At 42.0% G+C, this 22,981-nt stretch overlaps 3 protein-coding genes across 5 annotated transcripts; 1 reads left to right on the forward strand and 2 right to left on the reverse strand.

Annotated features, from left to right (window-relative positions):
- Nucleotides 1-1,284: 1,284 nt before the first annotated feature.
- clpxb (caseinolytic mitochondrial matrix peptidase chaperone subunit Xb) lies at nt 1,285-8,711 on the reverse strand. Of its 2 annotated transcripts, XM_049722099.1 has the most exons (15): nt 8,314-8,710; nt 7,780-7,857; nt 6,835-6,995; nt 6,645-6,759; nt 6,053-6,207; nt 5,787-5,946; nt 5,422-5,463; nt 4,506-4,682; nt 4,217-4,381; nt 3,961-4,049; nt 3,632-3,796; nt 3,249-3,548; nt 3,084-3,176; nt 2,742-2,848; nt 1,285-2,536 (listed from the first exon to the last, which is right to left on the reverse strand). In XM_049722099.1, the coding sequence occupies exons 2-15, from the start codon at nt 7,832-7,834 to the stop codon at nt 2,446-2,448; spliced, it is 1,875 nt and encodes a 624-aa protein (XP_049578056.1). In that variant the 5' UTR covers nt 7,835-7,857; nt 8,314-8,710; the 3' UTR covers nt 1,285-2,445. The 2 variants fall into 2 exon arrangements, with proteins under 2 accessions (XP_049578056.1, XP_049578057.1); XM_049722100.1 differs by lacking the exon at nt 5,422-5,463 and having other exon boundaries at nt 8,314-8,711.
- Nucleotides 8,712-10,119: 1,408 nt separating this feature from the next.
- LOC125970121 (aromatase) lies at nt 10,120-14,678 on the forward strand. Of its 2 annotated transcripts, none has more exons than XM_049722130.2 (10): nt 10,120-10,324; nt 10,636-10,776; nt 11,240-11,390; nt 11,457-11,611; nt 12,025-12,201; nt 12,276-12,318; nt 12,514-12,628; nt 12,848-13,010; nt 13,091-13,332; nt 13,400-14,678. In XM_049722130.2, the coding sequence occupies exons 2-10, from the start codon at nt 10,644-10,646 to the stop codon at nt 13,664-13,666; spliced, it is 1,446 nt and encodes a 481-aa protein (XP_049578087.1). In that variant the 5' UTR covers nt 10,120-10,324; nt 10,636-10,643; the 3' UTR covers nt 13,667-14,678. The 2 variants fall into 2 exon arrangements, with proteins under 2 accessions (XP_049578087.1, XP_049578086.1); XM_049722129.2 differs by having other exon boundaries at nt 10,121-10,324; nt 12,276-12,390.
- Nucleotides 14,065-22,884, reverse strand: ap4e1 (adaptor related protein complex 4 subunit epsilon 1). Its single transcript, XM_049722042.1, has 21 exons — nt 22,525-22,884; nt 20,773-20,844; nt 20,582-20,705; nt 20,441-20,514; nt 20,229-20,350; nt 20,003-20,162; nt 19,687-19,853; nt 19,535-19,608; nt 19,327-19,449; nt 19,149-19,258; nt 18,927-19,070; nt 18,581-18,689; nt 18,397-18,515; nt 18,023-18,325; nt 17,847-17,958; nt 17,638-17,776; nt 17,289-17,526; nt 16,659-17,210; nt 15,590-15,780; nt 15,351-15,511; nt 14,065-15,160 (listed from the first exon to the last, which is right to left on the reverse strand). Exons 1-21 carry the CDS (start codon nt 22,663-22,665, stop codon nt 15,000-15,002), a joined length of 3,396 nt encoding a protein of 1,131 aa, XP_049577999.1. The 5' UTR covers nt 22,666-22,884; the 3' UTR covers nt 14,065-14,999.
- Nucleotides 22,885-22,981: the final 97 nt, after the last annotated feature.

Consider the following 22,981-nt stretch of genomic DNA (forward strand, 5'->3'; position numbering starts at 1 on the left):
TTACATCCAAGGTTTATCCGATGCTGCCCGCCAACCGGACAGGAGTGTGTGCACCAGTGTGGGTGACGGACCACACCTACAGGATACGACATCATCAGCTGACAGGAGCACACAACTCTTCTGGACGTCGACGCAGAGCAATTGCAACCTTTGACCCTCATGACCCTGTCTGGGGTACGAACGTTCCAGAGGACCATAAAGTATGGTCCGTCGGAGACAAAGTTGTTCTTGCGCTCTTCCCTCAGATTGGGGTTGGGAAACTATCGCTCTTCATCGAGACACTGAACTATCGTTTTCAATCCTTTGTGAATCTCTCACTGCAAGTCAACGATGGACAAAATAGAGAGATTCAGGCTATTAGACTGATGGTCTTGCAAAACAGGATGGTTCTGGACTTGTTGACGGCAGCACAAGGTGGTGTGTGCCACATCATTGGGACTTCCTGTTGCACATACATACCAGGAGAAAATGACACCCACATCAACGACGCCATGAATTCACTGAAGAACTTACAGCAGGCCATGTCTAATGACAAGGTCCCACATCAGTTTGATTTCTTTTCGTGGCTATTCTCTGGCAACTGGTGGCAACTGCTTTTGAAATTGCTGTCTCCTGTGCTTGTTGTGCTGGTGGTGTTGTGCTTGTTTACGTCCTGCGTTATCCCATGTTTGAAGTCTGCTGTGTCGAAGTTTGTGTCCTCTACTGTAGCCCAAGTTCATATACAACTTCTTAGAGATGACGGATGTGATGACGATAATGACACGTGGATTGCATAGATGCTGTTCTGTTGAGCATGTTTTACAGAAACTTGATGATTTGACCATCGAAAATGCTTCGCAAGTGATGGATACAATGACGTACTGTTTCTGTGTTTTTCTTTTTTTATTGATAGCATTCTGGTCGCCTGTGGCAACGGGGCCGTGTAAGAATTTTCCTGCTAATAACATCTGGCCAGCAGGTTTTTCGCTTACACAATAAGTTTGATCTTGGGGTATCAAGGTAATGCCTCATCTTCACTGGAAAGTGTTGCTATCATTGTTTGTTGTTTTTATTTTTACTATTCTTCTTTCTTCATTATACATATATATGCGTTTTTTTTTTGTTTTTCAGCTTCTTTGCGCATTACCGACATCTATTGACTGAAGTCATATGAACTGAAAAAAAGAACGAATCACTTTAGGAAGTTCACTCTCGTTCACTGAAAAGATTTGTTCTTTTGAACGAAATGTTCACTTACGAGCCAACACTAATGAGCGACCCACCACATATCAAACACACTGCTCGTTCAAATCTATCCAGATATAAATTTTATTTCATTTTTCAACAATTACATTGTTTGTGGGCTTCACAATGGTGTTCTGTAACAGACGACATTTTAGAAAGGAAAGGAAGCTTAAAAGCAGGGAGATCAGGTCTAGTTTAATGATGTCATAGCACATTTTAGGAATACAAGCAGCATGGTCTTAATGAAAGACCGCTCGATAGCAACAGAATATGACGACACTAAAAAGGTGCATGAAAGACATAAAAGTAACTATAAAGTCTTTACGGTTGTCCTCTACATTTTGTTTCTGGAGATAATTTGCGTGATGGAGAATCTTGAAAGTGTAAAGAGAAATAAACACATACAACTTTTAAATGTCAGACTTAAACCCTTTTTTGCTAAACAGCCTTCCGAAAGCAAGAATGCATGTATATACAGTCTATTTTCCTAAAAAGTGGACTGAACACCAAACATGAAGAACTAGTAACCATTGTGGCTGCTTAAAACCTCCCCATCGCTTCTCACGGGCTGTTTGTTGAGCCGCTTGTGTTACTTGATTTGTTCTTTTTTTTTTTGTACGGTCATCAAAATCATTTTACACATTACTGCATTAAAGCAGTGCAGTACATTGACGACTCAATTGTACTAACAGTGCAGATGCCAATATGATAATGGTGCTAAAGAGACCATCATCAAAATATTCACATGGAATATCATGCCCTGTAATATAAGGTATAACTAGACATGAACCCCCCCTTCCATACATCAGTTTTTGGGAGCCATCTATTTTGTTTTCCTTTTCCAGGGGCTGCTGGTCACAAGAAGGAAAGAATATGACCTTGCTACAAACGTTCTCACAAATAAAAAATGTATTATCTTTATATAGATAAAATGTTAACAATCACCAGAGATTGAAATAATTGTATAAAGGTCCAACCTGTGAGTATGCTGCACGACACACGCTCGCCGGCACACACACTCACGCACACACACGCACAGACAAGACAGACAGGACCCAAGGTTGTTACACTACTTGTTCAAGATAACATCCTCGGTCACAACCGCCTTCATTATCCCTAATAAAATGTCCCTATTTTGTTTGTGGGGCCTCCGGGAAAACCCGGAGTTGCTATCACAAAGGGCGGTAGCAAACTGTCTTTATGTGAAATGGATGACGTGGTTCAGTTGTTAGCAGCGTCCGCCTGTCGAGGCCAGTTCTCCTCCTCGATGCCTGAATCATAGTCCTCTTCTGCCTGCTCCTTGGCCGGAGTTCTGAAACACACGTGAGAAGCTCGTTTAGGTTTACGACAAAAAGCAGAAACACAAAGTCACACCTGTGAATTAAAGAGCAAATATTTTGGGTTCAACGAGTCTAAAAATCGTTTTCTGATTATTGTGCTTGTGAAACGTTTGTCAGAGTAGCTAAAAGCCGTAATATTTACGGTGAACACATTTGCTCATTGAAAGCAACGCTGACCTGATGTATCGGGGCTGGGTCTTCCCATGGACGACGTCTTTGTTCAACTCGACAGCCATGATGTCAGAATGCGGCACCTCAAACATTGGCTCCAGGAGAAGCTTTTCCTGTGGTGGATAATGAACAGCTTTTTTTAAACTCAGGTTTAGACAATTACAGTAATGCATAGTGCATCTACTTAAAGAATGGCAGGTGCAGGTATTATTTTGTCTACTTGAAGGCGCTATTCTACAATAGTTAGTTCTGCTTTGACACTAAGATTCATGGATTCGCCCCAAAAAATAAATGTGGAGAAAATAAAAGGAACCCATAATGACAAACAAACAAGTCAGACATACACACCATAATTGATCTGAGCCCACGAGCTCCAGTTTTTCTCTCCAGAGCCATGCGAGCGATGGCCTTCAAGGCATCTTGGGTCACATTGAGTTCGCACTGAAACCAAAAACAGTTCTTTTACGCTGGAAACATCTGCGATAATTATTCACAAAGCTGCTGCTCTCTTACTTTATCCATGCTGAAGAGCGCTTGGTACTGCGGCACCACAGCGTTGCGAGGCTCCGTCAGAATACGGACGAGTGTTTCTTCATCCAGGCTGTGGAGCGGAACCACCACGGGAAGACGACCCACGAACTCCGGGATCATTCCAAATTCAATCAGGTCTCTGGCCTCCACGTGCTTCAGCAGCCTGTCCTTCTCCTCGATCTCGGCCACCGTGTCCGTCTCGCCGCTGGTGTTGGCCAGGTCGGCCGCGGCTGCCGCACGACGACCTTTGCCCAGATTAGAAGGGGTTCCGAAGCCTAAATACTGTAAGGAATGACAACTGTTAAAGCAAAAGCGTACAAAAAACAAACGCACCACATGTGTGTGGACAGCCATGTATAAGTTACCTTCTCGTTCTTTCTTCTGCTTATGATTCTGTCAAGTCCGTTGAAGGCACCGGAGGCAACAAACAGGATGTTTGTTGTGTCCACCTGCACGGTCTCTCCTCTCAGCTTCCTGGAGTTTTTCTCAGGAACGTTCACAATCGTACCCTCTAAGAGTTTAAGCAACCCCTGCCAGGGAGACAAAAATACAAAGTCAGTCTTCATTTTAATTGGGTCAGCATGATTTTTTTTTTTTTTTTTTTTAAATTGCTTAAATTTCTTTATATAGTGTCTGGACAAGTTATATTTTACATTTACAACACATTTGTTATTATTGGAATACAAATTCTGACCTGTTGGACTCCCTCTCCTCCCACATCCCTCAGTTGATGGATGCCCGGCACGCTGCCAATCTTGTCCACCTCATCCAGAAACACGATACCTGCATATAAAGACATCCAAGTTGGTCAATATATCGAAGTCAAAGCTCCAATCGTGTACCTTTTCCTGTAATAACCCAGAATTTCCTTTTTTTATTATTATTTATTTAATGACAGCTTCCATATTACTTGGTGCTCATCAGGTTGTTGTTAGCGAGTGGCCAACCACCTTGCTGCGCTTTCTCCACAGAGTAGTTGGCGTCTTGCAGCAGTTTGGCAATAACCGACTCGATGTCTTCTCCCACATATCCGGCTTGAGTGAGAGTGGTGCAGTCGCATATCGCAAAGGGAACATCCAGGCAGCGAGCCAGCGTCTGCGCCAACAACGTTTTCCCTGTGAAAATATACAGCAGCACATTCACTGGAAGCCATTTTGCGTTTCCATTAATACGGCTTGTCTGCTTTGCGGTCAACAATCTGTGAGAGGCGAGTGGCGGAACATTGCGAGAATACGCTACCTGAGCCAGTTGGACCGAGAAGTATGATGTTGCTCTTCTCCAGTTTAATGTCGGCGTGTGTGGAGTCCAGGACTTCGCCGCCTCGTTTCTCTTGGGGCGCCTGCTGGCTGCTCTGCTGCTGCATGGAAGCTCCCAAAGCGTTGCCGTGGGGGCTGATCCCTGCAATCTGCAGCAGCTCTGCAACCACAAAACAAAATGTGGTGGTTACATTTAAAGACAGATTTATTTTGTTTCTGAGAAGACATTTTGCAAATGATAAAAACAAATGCAAAGTTTTCCAAAATTGTAAAATGGGTAATTTCTTCATTCACTCAATGCAGGCAGTGATATGAAGTAGTCTAAAAATACACACGGCAGAGTCGGTGCCAGCGTGGATGTGTAATGTGAGCAGAGCAGGATTGTAAATAGCAAAGTACAGATGTAAATGTAGGTCATCGAGATACTTTATCTGATTGTATGCCGATTAACTGGCACAGTTGTGATATCATGTTGGGGGACAGGTCAGGCCACAAAGTCTAATTTAACACTCTGAGAAGTAGACTGGTAGTATACACTCACTTTTAAGTACAACTACAACTGAAGGTTTGGTCGTGTCGTGACAATAACTCTAATAAACTCCATTCTTCATATTATTTACGTTACATTGTGGATTTTGCTGTGGGATGTCAAAGTTTGACTAACGATTGTATTTTTTTTTGCTGCTCTAAGATGTAAATGTCTCCTAAAAGAATTATTTTCTTCAAAATCATTTTTCATTTACTGAGGAAATCATTCTATCAATAGATGCTGTCAAAAAACAAAACAAAATCAGGGCTGTAAAATTTTGGCATTTGTACAATACATGGCAATTAAAAAAAAGCAAAGCAATAAAAGCTATGTGATGGACAGAAATAGTGACGGCGGGCCGATCACTTACTTGTGAATCTGTATTCATCTTCGCGTCGTCTCATCTCTAGCTCTACAGAGGGAGGATCAAAGTGCTCACATCAATATTATCATTAGCACTACACGCCTCGGCAACGCGGTGCCTACAATGCGGTTTGGACTGTGTGATATCATTATTGAACAAATGCCAAATTATACAGCCAACGAGTGATGCAAAATGATGCAACCGTCGTAATCGTTTCCGGTTTTTAGAAGTAGGCGACACTCGACTGCACTCAACACCCGTGATGCAAACGCCTTCACTTTCAATCTGCCTCTTATATTCCAGGTACAATTTGGTTCCTTAAAAATAAAGCTAGCAAAGGAAAGGTAATATTGCAAAAATGCAATACTGACCCCGAGGTGTCAGGGAGGGTTGCTTTTCCACCTCCACTTGCTGGCGACTGCCGGCAGGTATGTTGTTGTAGATGCGCTTGTAGTGATTGTACACAGCCACGGCCAGCACCTTCTTAGCATAGGACTGGCCCACCACATACTTGTCGAGGTAAGCATATATCTGGAGGAGGTGCAATCAGCTTGAATATGCAATATCAAGTGCATGTTACGCACTTGATATTGGGAATGGAATGGCACTCATTTCATTCATTTGCATCGTTTATTACCTTCTTGGGGGGAGGGGGTGGTTTCTGTGCAAAAGCCAGTTTGACAGCCTCTGCAGCAGACTCGGGCTCTTTGTTTAGTCCCTTCTTGGAGTCCGTCTCGGACAAGACCACAAAAAAGTGGTGGCATTTCTCACATTTGACAAATCGTGTTGATGCTTGAAAGAGACGACAAGACAGAGAATGATATACTGCTGGAACATTTTGAAAGTTTAAAAAAAAAACAAATATTTCAATCGTGAATCAAACAGAAAATAGCAGTTACAAAATTATGGGCTCTTAAAAAGCACGCTTGAAGTCGTCAGCCATGTAGTTTGTTTACTCTGTGCTGGTATGTTTTGCGGTCAAACCTAGAAAATTCACGTGGTATATTTATCCTACTTGCAAGAAGTCTGGAATGCAGCAACAGGCCGTTGTCACATATCAGAGTCAGAGTCTTGCATAAACGTTACAACACGATCACGGCTGTGCAGAAGTGGTGCAAGCCCACAATCCAATTTAGTGTATTCAAAACAAACGTCATGGTTATGGAATCATCTTTTGCCAAACGCTCACTCCAGACTAGCCAGTTTATGCTACTATCATGTTTACTCACAAACAAAGGTTTCCACATGCGTGCAGGGGTCTCCACATTTGGGGCAACGGAGCTGACTTCCTCCCTTACCAGATCCTCCAGAACCCGAGGCCCTCTTCGCCTCACTGATGCTTTTCTGTGTAAACGTGATGTCATGTTACCGTGCGTTACCACCATTTCCAGGAAACGAGAATAGGTTCCAAAAGATTACCTTGCCACCATCGTTCCCGGTGTCCTTTGTGCTGCCATCTTTGGAGGCAAAGCAAACGGCAGTCTCGGAAAATGATCTCACCCGCACACGGGGCTGTAGATGGGCGTCTCTGGAACCATGACGACTCAGAGAATAAAACTGCAAGCGGGAGCAGGACAATCCTAGAGTGGAGAGAGCAACGGACCCTTTAACTCGAAAAGACAAAAACTAAATTTCTCCCAAAAACTGTAAGAGCGTCTCTGGAACCATGACAACTCAGAGAATAAAACTGCAAGTGGGAGCAGGACAATCCTAGAGTGGAGAGAGCAACGGACCCTTTGACTCGAAATGACAAAAACTAAACTTCTCCCAAAAACTGTAAGAGCTATTAAAAAAAAAAAATACAAGAATTTGTGATTTTCGTTTGTGGTTGTCACTGTTCAAAGTAACATGTTGGACAATATCTGAAAATGCACATTTATATTTTGGTCCATTTGACATTCATGCTGATTTAAAAAAACAAACAAACAAAAAAAAAAAAAACAGACGCCATTAGGTCAGTACTTCAATGGTTACAATATATACTACACAAGTTAATATTTGGAGCTTTCTTTTTTTACTTTGACGTGAGTCTTATTATTCTAAAGCAACAATATTATTTTCTTTTGGCAACTCCGGTAACCTCTTGCCTTCGCTCAAAAGTAACACCAATGACGGTGCCTCAACGATTATGTAGCCATCGCGTTGTGGGTAACACGTCGTCAAAGTCACAATGATTCGGAATAACTTAAAATTACCTTGTGACATTTCATTACAATCGGTTCGCGTGTCAAACGCGTTACTTAAAAAAATCGATTGATGACATACATGCTGATGACAAACTGTCATCTGATTGTTAGCTTGAGACCTACTTTCAGGCTACAACTTAGCAAAACAACAATGTCATGCAGCGTGAGCATTCCTTACCTCGATGAGCTGTATTTAGGAACAACCTTGCAGCCGAAGTACACGGACAAGACATTACTCCTCTTTTGTGTCAAAATCCTAAAAGCACATTTTAGAGCACAAAGTGTTTAAATAAGCAGTTTGCTGTCATCGGAGAAGATGGCGTGCAAAGCTAGAGCATTTCATAACTACAGCGTCACGGTTAGCATTAGCACACCAGGTCATCGGCTAACCAGGACTGCAATTTAAGCTGTTTGTCAGTTCAACAATACAGCGACTGACTGGAATATTGTTTTTAAATACAGTCGTGCACACACATCTAGAATAAAGAGGTAAATGGAAATATAGGTTATGTGAGCATGGTAACTAGCATATGCTAGGCCTGGGCCAGCGTCACAATCCCCCTCATCAAATGACTATCTAGGAAACGAAATATGGTAGAGTTACAACTTTGACAAAGAACATTTCTCTTGCTGTGCAATTTGACAAAGAAAAAGTGTAACAAACAGCGCAGCAGCACTTTTAAAAAACCCAAATATTTCTGGTTCTACTCACGAGGAATGACGAAACCAGCTGCAGTTTTGACAGCTCCCTTGCTTGGAGAGAAAGTGCTTTAATTCTCACTAGTTCAATGTGACAGGTCCGCCTGTTGACATACTAATATTGCACTGCCGTTTGTGTGAAGTAAAAAACGTCGGCTTTTTGGAGCCACTACTTCCCAGGTGTAATGATGTAAGAGAGGTTAGGAAGTAGGTCGGTTACCCCGACTACGACTGGCTAGCGTGATAGCTAACGAGCTCTCTCGCTGTCTTGCTTGCGCGTAGGAGTGATTTCGCTGAGTAATATATAGCGGATCACGTATCCAGTCGGTTTGAGATCTACAGTAGTTGCTCAACAGCAGAGGAGGAGGTACTCTTCTTCGAGAGAAGCCAAATTTGACATGTTTATTTTATGGAACGGTTTTGTTGTTTTGACGCTAGAGGGAGACAACGTCTAAGGTGACGACACTGCTTCGGTGCAACAACAAGCTCTGTCATTAGCCTGAACATCTGCCAATCATATACACCGTTCTGGCCCCCTTACGTCAGAGGGATCGTCTATAGGGAAAAAAAAGAAGACAATGTTCAAAATTTTAATAATCTCATTCAGACCTTTGGACCGCGGTCATTTTTTGTGATGCATTACCTATGTGTGAGATAGTGTACGAACAGAATTCTGAATGAATTAATTACTAACTAACCCCAACCTTAGCCCTAACCCTAGGTCTAACCCTAACCTTACCGTTAGGCTAAGCTTTAGGAAGGTGTATGGTTTTATGAGGCAGCACATGAGCAACTGTGTTGCAAATTTTTCCATGATAAAATATTTGAAGTCCCACTGGGATTTGAACACAGGTCACATGGGTAAGAGTCCAGAGCACTACCACTACAATATAACCCTTGCTTGAATAGCATGGAAGGTACATATATGGTTTAATGGAGCAGCTCACACGCGAATAAGGATTTGGGAGGAAATCGAAGTGCCCAGAAAAAAACCATCGCAGGCACGGGGAGAACATGCAAACTCCAAACAGGGAGGGCCGGAATCGAACCCTAACCTATGAGGCGGATGTGCTAACCAGTACTTCACTGTGCTGCCCAAATCAGCAATTATTTTTCCATTTTCAGCATCTGCTTCCAAACAATATCCAATGAGCAAAATAGACACAAACCTTACTGTAGCCTATTAACTTCCATTTGGTGCAACGTGGAATATGTCAAACTAAACCTTTATTAAATTTCATTTGCTTGCTCTTCAGTATTTAACAAGATTTGCATAAAAGACTATCCCGGAGCATTCCAACTATTCATTCAGTCTACCTCAACAAGCAGAGGAAGACTTTGGGCCAACTTGGCAACCTTGGTAAGCATTACAATATATTGATCAAGAGCAAGTCTTCATGGCCACCGAGCATGAATGATGTCTCCAAAATCCACAATAATTCTCTCCTTCATTCATCTGCTTCACATATTCAGCTATTATTTTCTGTCCTCCCTACACAGCGTCAGCAGCATGGACTGAATTATTACTCATTATTTGCCTTTATTCTCTTTTTGGAACAGTTAAATCCTCGCTCCCTTTGACACAGGTCGGTCTGACCCAGCTAATTAAGTTCCCCTGAAAAGCCTCCTCACGCTAAAGATTTGGGAAGCAGGCTTTCTTTCTTCCTTTCAAACAACACTCAATGTGCAGCAAGGACACATGAAGACGAGTTCAAGAACTTCGCTTTTTCATCCTTATTAATAAAAACATTTCAGTGGCGGGGCGGGTTCTTTGTGAGATTGTTTGTGGTTCAGATGTGCTCTGAGGGGGCAGTAGTACTTGGGAAGCCAAAGTGCTCGTGTTTCTAGGCAACCAAGACGAACTTCAAGGCCTTTAAAAAATAAAATAAAGGATTTAGAAACTCTTAAACCTCAGTGATTTGTTTTGCTCGAGAGAGGAGCTCGTCTTATAAAACTAGCGAAGGAAGCACTGCATCCTCTCAGACAGCACTCCAACCTGACAGCAACATCAGTGGAGCACAAAGGTGAGAAAGGCGACTTCCATAAGAATTGTTTTATAAATTTGATTACGTTAAAAGGAAAAAAAATACAAAATAGGGTTGATTTTAACCAATTTAACAAAATGTATAACTAACCATTTTTTTTGTTTTTAAGAATTATCTTAACAAAGTTAGAATTTTAAATTGTAACTATTAAAATGGGATTTTTTTCCGATATGTGATTTTATACAGAACAAAAAAAAAAACAGATAAGGGCATCATTGTGACATTAGATGACAGTGTTTGTGTTAAAATATGAATCATAGCTGTTTGTTCCTTTGTGTTCAAAACATTAGGCACAATCATGTCACTGCTGGAGGTGCTCACCATCGGCCACACGGTGCCTTACCCATTGTCGGACACTGTTGCTTTACTGATTTTTCTGTTGTTACTGCTTCTCACCGCCTGGGAATGGACACACTGGTCAAACATACCAGGTAATGTATGTGCACTTTGACATAAGGCATATTTGTGTAACATTCATAGCGGGACATTAATTTAAAAAATATCATAAAACACACTTAAAATAAAATAATTCTCAAAATAATAAAACCAAATTTAGACAATATATTAAGAGAAACAGATAACACAACAAATATTGTACTATGTTGCAGTGATCCCTTACCATTTTTCACAATTAAAAAACGTTTACTTTAAAGTTAACACATGCCCAAAGATGCAGATTATGAGTTGTCACTTACTCCCAACATAAAAAGCAGAACCAAAAAGGATTTTCACATTTGACAACCTTCAGTCAAACTAATCTGAGCTGAAATACTTTTCATTCTTCTTCTTACAAATTTACACCACGTCAAACTATAGTATCTCGCCATCTAGTGGTTGACAGTGGAATTACACCCAAAATAAAATGTCACCATTATTTCCCTTTTCTTCCTTCAGGTCCGTCTTTTATGGCAGGACTCGGTCCGGTTCTTTCCTATGCTCGGTTTATCTGGACGGGCATTGGAACGGCGAGCAACTACTATAACAACAAATACGGCAGCATTGTACGGGTGTGGATTGACAGTGAGGAGACCCTCATCATCAGCAGGCAAGTCCCAATGATGTCAAAAAAAAAATTTGCATGATTGTGCAATCACTCAAAGTTCTCTCCCAGGTCCTCTGCAGTTTATCATGTCCTGAGGAGCGACCACTACGTGGCCCGATTTGGGAGTAGAAACGGCTTGGCGTGTATTGGGATGGAAAGGAGGGGGATCATTTTTAACAGCGATGTGGAACTCTGGAAAAAAGTCAGGAGTTATTTTTTGAAAGGTAAAGAATTCTTTGTCCGTTTGTGTGTTAGCTAGTTAGCGTTGTTTTCTTTTGTGAGGTGATGCTCAATTACTGAGGCAAAGCATGTTTCAAATTCAGCCATAAATTTGGTGACTGTGTTGAAATAAAAAAATAATATAGATAACTGAAAAGAATGGAAAGAATTAAATAGTTTGTGCGTCATGATTAATTGACTACATTGCCTTCTGGTATGCACGACTTGGCCACTGGGAGGCAGTATAATGTAGTCGTGAGGGGGGGGAAAGAGAAGACTTTCATAACTACTGTAAAGTTGTCTAATTGTTTAAATTTAAAATTATTTTTCATTCTGTGTCAGCACATAAAATAAAATCTAAGCACATGGACATATCCCATTTAACATGTCTAAGCTTTTACATGTTATGAATTGACAGCCCTGTCAGGACCAGGACTTACGAGGACAGCATCAATATGTATGAATTCTACAGCAGAACATTTGGATCACCTCCAGGACATGACAGACCGGTCGGGACACGTGGATGCTCTCAATCTGCTTAGAGCCATCGTGGTGGACATCGCTAACAAACTGTTCCTCAGGGTGCCACTCAATGGTCAGATGAGATTTTTTTTTTTTATAGATCTGATTGTCAAAGCTTCAATCCAAATGTTTTTCCCTGTATTTCAGAGACGGACTTGCTGCTGAAAATCCATAACTATTTCAAGACTTGGCAAGCAGTTCTAATCAAGCCGAATATATTCTTCAAAATTGGATGGCTGTACAATAAACATAAAAAAGCAGCGTATGATGCAATCACACAATACAAACAAACAAATGTTCCAACCCATTGATTAGCCATATGTGCTACATAAGAGCAGACTATTCTTAGGCACTTGATTATTGTGTTGCTTTTTTCTATCACCAGCCAGGAGCTTCAAGACGCAATGGAGATGCTTCTTGATTTCAAAAGAAAGACCATACGAGAATCCGAGAAGCTGGATGACGAGCTTGACTTTGCAACTGAGCTTATTTTTGCTCAGGTGACTTGTTCATTTGTCATTGGCAATGCTGTCATCAGGCCTGCACTCTTTCAATTTCCATTCATTCAGCTGGGATAGGTTGTAGCTCACCAAAATCCCAAACATCTTACATAAATAATTGGAAGGATAGCAGACATTACAGTAGTGGAGTACCGGTGTTTTTTTTATTCTGTTAAAAAAAAAAACAACACACTAACCCAATCTGATGTGACTGAACAGAACCACGGTGAGCTGTCTGGCGACGACGTGAGGCAGTGCGTGCTGGAGATGGTGATTGCTGCTCCTGACACTCTTTCTATAAGCCTCTTCTTCATGCTGATGCTGCTCAAACAGAACCCAGACACCGAGCACAGCCTGGTAGAGGAGATGGATGCCGTCATCAGTACGTTGAAAAATGTTATCAGTCTTCAGTAGGGACTTACAGTTATTGTGTGGCCTCACACTTTATCATTGCTGTTGCAGGTGAAAGTGGAGCAGAAAATGTGGATTACGGGCATTTAAAGGTGCTGGAGATTTTCATCAATGAGTCACTGAGGTATCACCCGGTGGTTGACTTCACCATGCGCAAAGCTCTGGAAGATGACATCATTGAAGGCATCAGTGTTAAAAAAGGAACCAACATAATTCTCAACACTGGTCTCATGCATAAGACGGAATTTTTTCCAAAACCCAAAGAGTTCAATCTCCACAATTTTGATAAAACGGTACGTCCGGCCACACTCTTAAAAAAAACCTCAAGGTTCAACCTTATCATGGTGTCTCTCTTTGCAGGTTCCCAAACGTTTCTTCCAGCCGTTCGGATGCGGGCCTCGCTCCTGCGTGGGCAAGCACATCGCCATGGTGATGATGAAGGCTGTCCTGGTGACTCTCCTGTCTCGTTTCAGCGTGTGTCCGCGCCAAGGTTGCACCGTCAGCAGCATCAGGCAGACCAACGACCTGTCGCAGCAGCCAGTGGAAGACGAGCGCAGCCTGGCCATGCGCTTCATCCCGAGAACAACGCAACGTGCCTATGCTCTCCACACCGACACTGTCGGTTGAGATTACTTACTTGCATTGTCTGAAAAAAAGTGATTGGGCAAAATTTGCAATCATAGGCCTTTACAAACAAATGGTACGGTCTGGAAAAGGGAACAATAGTAAACCCCATCACCTACTATACCTGTTTTAAGTTGTAATAACAGCATTCACCACTAGATGGCAGATCTCACTTAGCAGCACGCGTTCATCTTTAGAGACAAAAGGTGAAGAGTTGCTTGCCAGCCATGACTGATTTTGTGTCATTTCAGACTATGTGACTAGACTAACAATGCAGCTTACTCGTCGTAGTGAGAAATGAAGCCACTGGCGGCCATCTCGCGTCATTTTTACATTAGTTTTGGTCTCTACAGCGAAAATGTCAGTATATGGCATACGGTCAAATGATGATGACATTAGTATCATGTTGGACATGATGAATTTATTCAAAGTTAGTCTATTTGCATCAATCTGAACTACCACTTCCTTCTGTACCACAGGCACAAATCAAACTTGGCTTTAGGACATAAGGCTTTGGGTTTATGTTTTGCTTTGGACACTTCAAAAGCAACAACAGAATCAAATAATATTTTCCCTCTGTTTGTACTAAATTAAAAAGGCTGACTGGATCTGGCACGATGCAAATTAACAACACACTAAAGGTTCTTTTCATTATGAATTAAACTAATCTAAAAAAAATTCAGCGAGCATATAAAAGCAATAAATAAACGCTGCTTGAATACAAAAATATAAGAATTGCTATCACCAACGTCTCACCCAAATAAAAGCCACAAACGGTGAGTGCATAGATTAAAAGAAGACATGACACAAATGGAAAATAAACTCATAATACAAAGTCATCATCACTAGATTTAAGACAAAACATTTGAATCAGTTTGTCACAACTTCAGTAGTGATGTGCTCCACTGAACAAATTGAGTGTTGGATTTTCCTTCAAAAACTGCAGCACATTTTAAGACGCACTGCTAGTAAACAATACTCCAGCATTTTTAATAAACGCGAACAATACAAGCGATTTCTTTCCTTTTCAAGTATTCAGCATTGATGGACTCATCCTTTTAAGACGGCTTTTGTTATTCTGATTGTTCAATTTTTTTTAATCCAGATCTTCGAAAACTTTTATCTGTAAAGATTCAAATTGAAGATGTATGTACGACGCTCCATACCTCCATAAATATTGGAATTAAAAGATTCTCATTTCTGTATATTAAGAAAGAGTACCGAATGTTTTGTCCAGTGACTTTAAGGTAGATGTGATGGCGATATCAGCCATTAAATACTCCCTTTTTGTTCTATGCTGCTTTCCTCTGGTGCAGAGCTGATGCAGCTCAGTGGCTCAAAGTTCCTGTAAAGCTCTCTGACAGTGATAGAGCAGGCAGTCGGGCAGGTCTGGGATTGGAGAACGCAACCACACGGCTAGTGTGCCGCTATGCACCCGACAGTGCATCAAACATGGTTGGTCATGGAGAACTTGGCAAGCTGCAATTCCTTCTATTCCTGTAGGGAGCACAAAAAAGAACGGGGGGGTTACTGGAAGCAAAATTGATTCATCGATTTAAGAATATTGTTAGTACACAGAAAGCTGGTTTGGGTGCCTGCCCACCCATCAAATCAAGTGAAAGATTAGAGAGAGAAATATTTTCATATATATTGTAAATTACAAACTGTGCTAAATTGATGTTTTTACCTATGATGGCCACCACATGAAGACGAAGTTTCCTCTTCAGCACATCAAGTGTCGCTCTCAGAGGATCCTGGACGTCGGGAACGAGCGCCAGGTTCTGCTTTGTATCATGCGAGAAGGCAAGCCACATTGTGCCGTACTCCTCGGTGGACAGTGCAAAAGGCCTGAGCACAAAACAAATGAGTCAGACTAAAATCAGCAGCAAATAATCCAATGATTGCACATGGTAGCAAACATTTCACCTGATGAAGGAGGAAAGCGGCAGATTGTATGAGAAGTGGGTTGTCTCAGGAGCCCCGTCAGGCAGGTGGAAAGAAACATGGCCGGATACTTGAAGATGAACAGAAGGCCTCTTGGCAGTAACGGAGTACTGACACACTTCCACCTGATGGCACCTCAACTCTTCAACTGGACCTTCGGAGATACTGGACACCTTTGAGGACGCAATGCAATGAAAAAAAAAAAAAAAGACATCAGATTAGGAGAGATAAACAAAATGTTTCTTGAAAAGCTGTTCCAGTCTTACTCTTGCTCCTCCTTGTGTACGTCTGGAGCAAAATAATGCACAAATATTTTTTTCACTCAACTACTATAAGTGACTCAGTAGTCAATTTTTTGCAGAAGATAAAGAATATATGTGTGAGGATTGTTATTTTGTCTGCCGACGTATATTGCTGCACCGTTTTGTGTTTAAATATCTCTTCCTTAATAACATTACCACATAAATGCTATTTGTTAGCACACCTATTGCTTTTCCAAATATGTGTTAGCATTAAGCTAGTGGACTTGAGCTATAGTTATTTCTGTCTAGTGCAGTGGTTCTTAACCTTGTTGGAGGGACTGAACCCCACCAGTTTCATATGCGCATTCACCGAACCCCTTTTGCGAAAAATTTAGGGAAAAAAAAAAACAAATTCAAGACATAGATGTTTTTTACTGGTGCACAAAATGAGCCGTGATCATCACCTTGTTCAAAGAACAAAACCAACACAATGCATGAACTCAACAAATTACATACCTGCAAATCAGTGTGCCTTTGCGAGACCAGTTCAGATATGCGTTATCACGAATTTACACGATAAATCAAGTGTATTCGGACCTCCGTAGTGAAGGCTCTGCCGAACACCTGAGACCGACTCACCGAACCCCTATGGTTCGATCGAACCCAGGTTAAGAACCACTGGTCTAGTGTAAGGATTGAAATTGCTTCTTCTCAAAGAATATTCACGCTTCAAGAACAATAGTCGCCGTCTTGAATATAACAGTTCAATCATCAATGTTGTAACGTATCAAGGAGAGCTAATTATTTACCTCAACATCATCTGAAGCCAACTGCACAAGTAATTGCTGCACATCAGAGTTGGATGAGTTGCAAATCAAAACAAGCAATACCAAAGTGTCGTCTTTGAGCACATGGCAGGCGGAGAGATCCACGCCGTGGCTAGAACACAGAGGAGTGACTTTGGAATGCGTCACTCCAATGCAGTCAGCAGGGAGATAAGAGGTGACACACAAGTCTTTCATTCCTGCTGGTTCTTCCGTCTCAACAGATCCAGTAGCGTTTAGACTGTTGTCCTCGCTGAGACCGGGGTCAGGTCCCTGCACGTCGCACTCGGTCACCTCTTCGTCGAAGGTACCGTTGGTAGCGGCGGGGCCTTGACAACTTTCTGTCATTTCTTTAGATGATGTGAGGAACAGCTCAGGCTCCGTGTTGGAGTCCAGCAGGATGTTACACAGCAGGTTATCGACGCTGCTGGGAGTAGAGATGATGGAATCGGATGTCTGCTTGCTGATCTCTGAGGACGAGACCTGATCTTTAGACTTTCTTTTCAACCTCTGGGGTTTTAGGTCAGACTTTCCCATCTGTTTGAAGATACAGTCATGATTGAAAAGAAGGGCTGAACAATGACAGGGATTAAGGTTCCGTGTTTCTCATCTCACCGACGACAAAGACGATTGGCAGCCCAGGCCGACAAACAGCGAAGATGCCAGCTGCTGTTTTTCTAGATCCGCGGCTGGCGCTGGGTTCTGCGAGATGCCAATTTCATCGATCTGGCCGGCTGGATGGACCGGACTGGGCTCTTCGACCTTGGCAGGTTCTTCTACAGACTCCCTCTGGGCCAAGTAGCCCTCTCTTCCCCACACCCGTTTCACTTTATCCAACTTTAGAGTTGTGGTACTGATACAGTATATTTGAGATATATAAGAATGAATTAAAATCATAATTTCTAATCATTACAGTGAGTTAAAAAACAAACATTTTGAACAAAAAGAACCTGCGTTTACATACCCTGCTTTGTGTGAGGGGTCGGTACTGTCACCCGACAGACCGGAGCTCACTGAGGGCAAGGTGGGAGACTGCCGGCCGTCTAAACCGCACAAGGGCATTCCGATAGGCAGAGACAGGCCGTAGGGCTCCAAGCTTAGAGCTGAGAAAGGGACCAAAACAAACTGATTCAGACGCTGTCACAGTCCATATATTTTAAAGTTTTACTATACCTTTTGCCTGAGCAAGCTCTTCCTGACGTTGATGCGGAGACTTGTAAGGAGCAGCGCCAGTAGCCAGTGCTTCGGACACATATTTATCCAAAAACGACAACGATGAATCGACCTGGCAACCCAGAAAATGTTGGTTCTTAATAACTAATCATTGAGAGGCGCACAACAACTGTTACCTCCAGAGGCTTCACGAAGGCATCTCGAGGTAGCACCCGGAACCACAACTCAGGATTCAAGTGAAGGTTCTGCAGTTCCTGGGCCCTTTGTCTCAGCACTGTGTCCATGGAGCTGCTATACGTTTCGGAAACTCCCCGAAGCTCGGACATAGCTACCTCGCTCTCACGAAGCTTCGTCAATGCCAAGAGGACCCAGCTCTTCGTTTCACTGCTGGCCTGTTTCAAGTCTAAAAGCTTGGCCAGAAGTCTCACAACGGTAGCGGGTTCCAGATCTTCTCTCAAATGAGAATATTCGCCAAGGACCTGAAAAATAAACACAAGTATGTTACGATTTAGCATTTCAAACTTAACTGTGACACATACATGGCACTCACCCAGCTGATGACCTGGAGAAAGCGCTGAGGCAACTTCCCAAGCTTTTCCTGGAGCAGAGACACATAGGAATCCACTGCCAAAAGCCTCAACATCTGGTCTTGCTCCCCGGCCTCACACCCTGGACCATTTGAAGAAAAAAAACCTTTAAGAAGATGAAATACAAAGAAAAAAAAACGGTCTTACCCTCTGAGATCAGTTTAAGGAAGTTGTTGGGGATGTCAGGCTGCATCAAGTCTCCACCCAGTGAGAAGACCGAGGTCATTGTGTCAATGAACCACTTGTTGTCTGGTGAATATGTGGAATGTTTCATAGGAAATTGATTCCAGATACATTTTTTCTCAGATTTCTGTAGTCCCTCATATAAGAAGACTGATTCATCTTTTGTGCTTAATTTAAAATAAGAGATTTGCAATATAAATTTGTATCTGATTATTTCATCAATCGGTAGAAAAATCGATAAAATAATACATTCTAAAAATATTCGATAGCGTCAGTCCTAATTTTTTGCTTCCATCCACAACATGAAAGGATATTTTTCGGCCACTTCCGCCACTTTCCCCACCAGGTCAATGGTCGTGTAATCGTCTTGATTGGTGCGCAGAAACTCCAGCATTTTCTCCACAATGACAGTGACATTCTTGCCATTTGTGATCCTAAAGAGCAACTCCAGTGTCTGTTTGCCGACAAGATGCGAGACATGAGGAGAATGGATAACGTAGAAAATCCACACTTGAACCAGCATTTGTCTCACCTCACGCTTGATGATGAGGTCAGGATGATCCAGGCATTCAATGATGGTCATCTGATGTTGCAAGGCCAGTTTAGGATCCTGCTGAACCACGTAGGTGAGTGCTTTTAAGCCTGTAGCATCAAAACATTAGGTAGAAAGACTTACAAAAAAAACACTCCAGGTTAACTTTTGTTCTTACCTATATATTTCAGGTTAATCTTTGGCGACAGAATAAAGTTGCCAATACATTTTGCAGCTTTTTCCAGGAGTTCACTTTTGGGATGAATTGTGTAAATACATTTCACACATTCGTATAATATAGCTAGAGAAAGATACACGAGAAGATAAAAGTGAAGTACATGAAGCAGCATTTATAAACTCATTATTTGTCATTTCAAATGTGTCACCATAAGTGATGTTGTGGTTCATTTCAGCTCTTCGTAAGGACTCGTCGAGAACTTCGTATATAATCTCACTTGTACTGTGACGCACAAAGAAAAAAAAAATGGAGTCATAGCAGAACGTTGCCTAACCAAATCCATTGAGATCGATTGATTACCTTGAGTCACCTTTCCCAAGTAATGACAGAATCCTGAGTAGCTGGATTTGAAGCCAAGGAGCAGGAACACTATGATAGTTGTAATCCATTGGCAGTTTTCCACCCACGACTTGCTTTAATATGGTGACAAAACTGCCTGTCAAGTCCTTGTAACCTTCTGGGTGTTCCTAAATGAAAACAAAACAAAGGAAAAGGAGAACAGATGTTCAATAAATCAAACTGTGTGTATTTTGTTTTGATAAAATGCAGCCAATGAATTTATCATGTCACACTGCTCATAGTAAAGTTTTAGTGTCTAAATACAGAAAGGAAATACCTTGATCATCTGTAAGTAGATGTGCAGTGAGGCTGTCATAACACCAGGATCCTTGTCACACAAAGCTCTGCGAAACTTGTTATGGATGTGTTGAACTTGATTGGGTGCGATTAGGTAAAATTTGTACAGTGCCAGGACTGCTTTTCGTCGAATGATTTCTCTGTGAAAATGTCATGTTGGGTCAGTGGAAGCATAAATGACAAACCTTAAAATAAATATTTCTTACTTGGGGTGAGTGAGTTTCTCTTCCACTAGCGGGAGGATTGCAGGTATCATATCTTTGGGGAATAATTGGCTGACGATAGTTAGAGCCATGCATACTTCAATGAGGTTTGTGCTCTGGAGATCCTAAATGCATAAAAAGCACGGACATGACTACTTCTATATTAAAGAAGTTAAGTTGTTATTTAAAAAAAATAAAAATAAAACACAACTAACCTTTAAGACGGTGTTCACAAGGAGGAGGAGAAGCTCATGACTTTCATTCAGAAACAAGGCTACAGCAAGGTAACCTGGTAATGACAGACCAAATATTTTGAAGATTGAGAAATGACTTTTTCCTCCTTTAAATACACATACCAACTCTCTTCTCCAATGCAGTGCCCTGTTGAGCCAACTTGATGGCATGAATGTAGCAGAAGGAAGCCTCATAGCCCAACATTTCACAGTAGATGGCTCGCACCATGAGCTCCTTCATCTGCCTCTGATGACATGACACCAAAATTCAACATTGCACTCGAATTGTTAATGTGCAAGGAAAGCAAACAAACCATAGATGTGTTCGGGGATGACGCTTGAGCTTTGATTGCAGTCAATTCTTGCTGAATCAGTTTCTCTTCCTCCTGAACAGAACGAAAATAATGACAAGGACTCAAGACTTTCAGACTCTCGTAAGTTTATTCATCACTGAGTGAACTACAGCATTAAAGGGCTAGAGACACCGGTATATGTATAAATCGGTTTTAGTTAGTTTATGGGCTTATAAATATAGATTGACGCTCGAAACAACGAAAAGGAAGCTGTTGCTCTGAAAAATATCATTTAAATTTGCCGCACAGACGAGTTTGACTGCACTGAGCCGCCAGCCGGAAGTGACGTCTCATGATGTCTCAAGTTGTACGCGTTTAGCTTCAGTGAATGTAAACAAAAAGAGAAGAGGGGCCAGCGCGGAGACGTCGGGCCAGGTTTGCGGCCAACCCAGCTCGCCTAGCCGTGCCTTCCATTATCCTGGCATACATTCGTTCGCGGGACGACAAGATGGGTTGAGTTCGCCTGATAGGATCCACGAACCGGACAGTGCGTGCCAACTGTGTGCTCGTGTTCACAGTGGCCTGGTTGACTGTCATCTTTCCGGACTCTGCTGTGCATCGGGAGCGGCTAGCGTGCTATCACTCTTATTGTTCATCTTCTTGTTTTATTTTTCCTGTGTTGTTTACTTGTATGTGCGTTGTGAACTCTGTCTTATCTTTCCGGACTCTGCTGTGCATCGGGAGCGGCTAGCGTGCTATCACTCTTATTGTTCATCTTCTTGTTTTATTTTTCCTGTGTTGTTTACTTGTATGTGCGTTGTGAACGCTGTCTTGTCACCCTGGGATAGTGAGAAACGTAATTTCGATCTCTTTGTGTGTCTTGACATGCAGAGGAATTGACAATAAAGGAGACTTTGAGACTTTGACTTTGAAAAATATGTTGAAGCGTGACGAGAGGGGCACAATTCAGAAAACGTGCTCAGCTCGTCGAAAAAATACGATTTAAGAAATAAAATAAAAAATGCGCCTAAAACCTAAACCAAACGCTGCAGATGTTCATTTCTTCATTCGCAGTGGTCAATTCGGCACTCTACTCTTTTTACTATGGCAACCTAACCACAGTGACGGGAGAGGCACAATTCAGAAAACGTGCTCAGCTCGTCGAGAAAATGCGATTTAAACAATAAAATTAAAAATGCTTATAAAACCTAAACCAAACGTTGCAGGTGGTCATGTCTTCATGTGCCGAGATCAACTCGGCACTCTAAAGCTCCCAAGAGCACTTTTTACTATGCCAACCTAACCAGAGTGACGGGAGGGGCACAATTCAGAAAATGTGCTCAGCTCAGCCCAAGTGAACTGCTAGATTCATCATATTCTGCGTCAAAAGAGGTTTCTGAATCGGATAAAATGATGCTAATATTGCCGCTAGAAACGGAGCTGTCGCTATCATCTGCCATGTTGTTTGGGTTTGTTGACATCCAGATGTACAACTTGTGACATCACAGTAATGGCGCCGCCCTTCGTGCGGGACCCGATCGATAAACAGGCATTTCATTTCAGCTTTATTCTTAGTAATCGGTGTCCATTTTTAATTTCCAATGCGGCAAATGTGTTCACTTTATACATTCTATCAAATTCCGTTCTAATTGAAAAAAAAAGGGATGTCTCTAGCCCTTTAAGTCCCACTGGATACTACACGAGAGTATGTTATAGTCTTATACTTGACGAACTGTATTATAGTTTGTAGCTTTGGTAAAAAAATTAACTCACATGCTTGGACGTCAGCTCTGTGATTCCTCTGATGAGGCTTCCAAGTTTGGAGGTGGAGGACAGCTTGGCAGCCCCCGGTTGAGAGTCGAAAGACAGCAAGCTCGGCAGAGCTGTCAGGGTTTTCTCTACTACGTCGCTCATTTTGGCCCGCTGGGAGCTGTCTTGCTTTCTAAACGACGCGCTGACCAGGTCCCCTATGCATCCCCGCCACTTTGTGACACATAGACAAAGAATCGTCTCAGTTAATTGTTTTAGAAAAGTATAAGCAAAATGCGAAGACCACGGGTAGCCATTGTTGTGATTCTGTTAGGTCACTTCCGCTTTTTTTTACTTGAAAACTTTATTGACAGTAAGCAGTTAACAACAAGTCATACATCAGTGATATTCAAACGCAATTTATTATGTTGATAATACCTGATAAACAGTCAATTATATAGCTGTACACTAAACTACAATA

The sequence above is a fragment of the Syngnathus scovelli genome, chromosome 6 (assembly GCF_024217435.2).
Source record: "Syngnathus scovelli strain Florida chromosome 6, RoL_Ssco_1.2, whole genome shotgun sequence".
Taxonomy (NCBI): domain Eukaryota; kingdom Metazoa; phylum Chordata; class Actinopteri; order Syngnathiformes; family Syngnathidae; genus Syngnathus; species Syngnathus scovelli.

Excerpts from the sequence above, each read along its gene's own strand:
- clpxb (XM_049722099.1), bottom strand. The coding sequence starts at position 7,834 with ATGTCTTGTCCGTGTACTTCGGCTGCAAGGTTGTTCCTAAATACAGCT. Across the intron at positions 6,996-7,779 it reads CCTAAATACAGCTCATCGAG|GATTGTCCTGCTCCCGCTTG; the intron begins GTAAGGAATGCT and ends TCTCCACTCTAG. Across the intron at positions 5,947-6,052 it reads CACCCCCTCCCCCCAAGAAG|ATATATGCTTACCTCGACAA; the intron begins GTAATAAACGAT and ends CACCTCCTCCAG.
- LOC125970121 (XM_049722129.2), top strand. The coding sequence starts at position 10,644 with ATGTCACTGCTGGAGGTGCTCACCATCGGCCACACGGTGCCTTACCCA. Across the intron at positions 10,777-11,239 it reads ACACTGGTCAAACATACCAG|GTCCGTCTTTTATGGCAGGA; the intron begins GTAATGTATGTG and ends TTCTTCCTTCAG. Across the intron at positions 13,011-13,090 it reads GGAGATGGATGCCGTCATCA|GTGAAAGTGGAGCAGAAAAT; the intron begins GTACGTTGAAAA and ends TTGCTGTTGCAG.
- ap4e1 (XM_049722042.1), bottom strand. The coding sequence starts at position 22,665 with ATGAGCGACGTAGTAGAGAAAACCCTGACAGCTCTGCCGAGCTTGCTG. Across the intron at positions 19,609-19,686 it reads CTTGGGAAAGGTGACTCAAG|TACAAGTGAGATTATATACG; the intron begins GTAATCAATCGA and ends TGTGCGTCACAG. Across the intron at positions 15,161-15,350 it reads TCATGTGGTGGCCATCATAG|GAATAGAAGGAATTGCAGCT; the intron begins GTAAAAACATCA and ends TGCTCCCTACAG.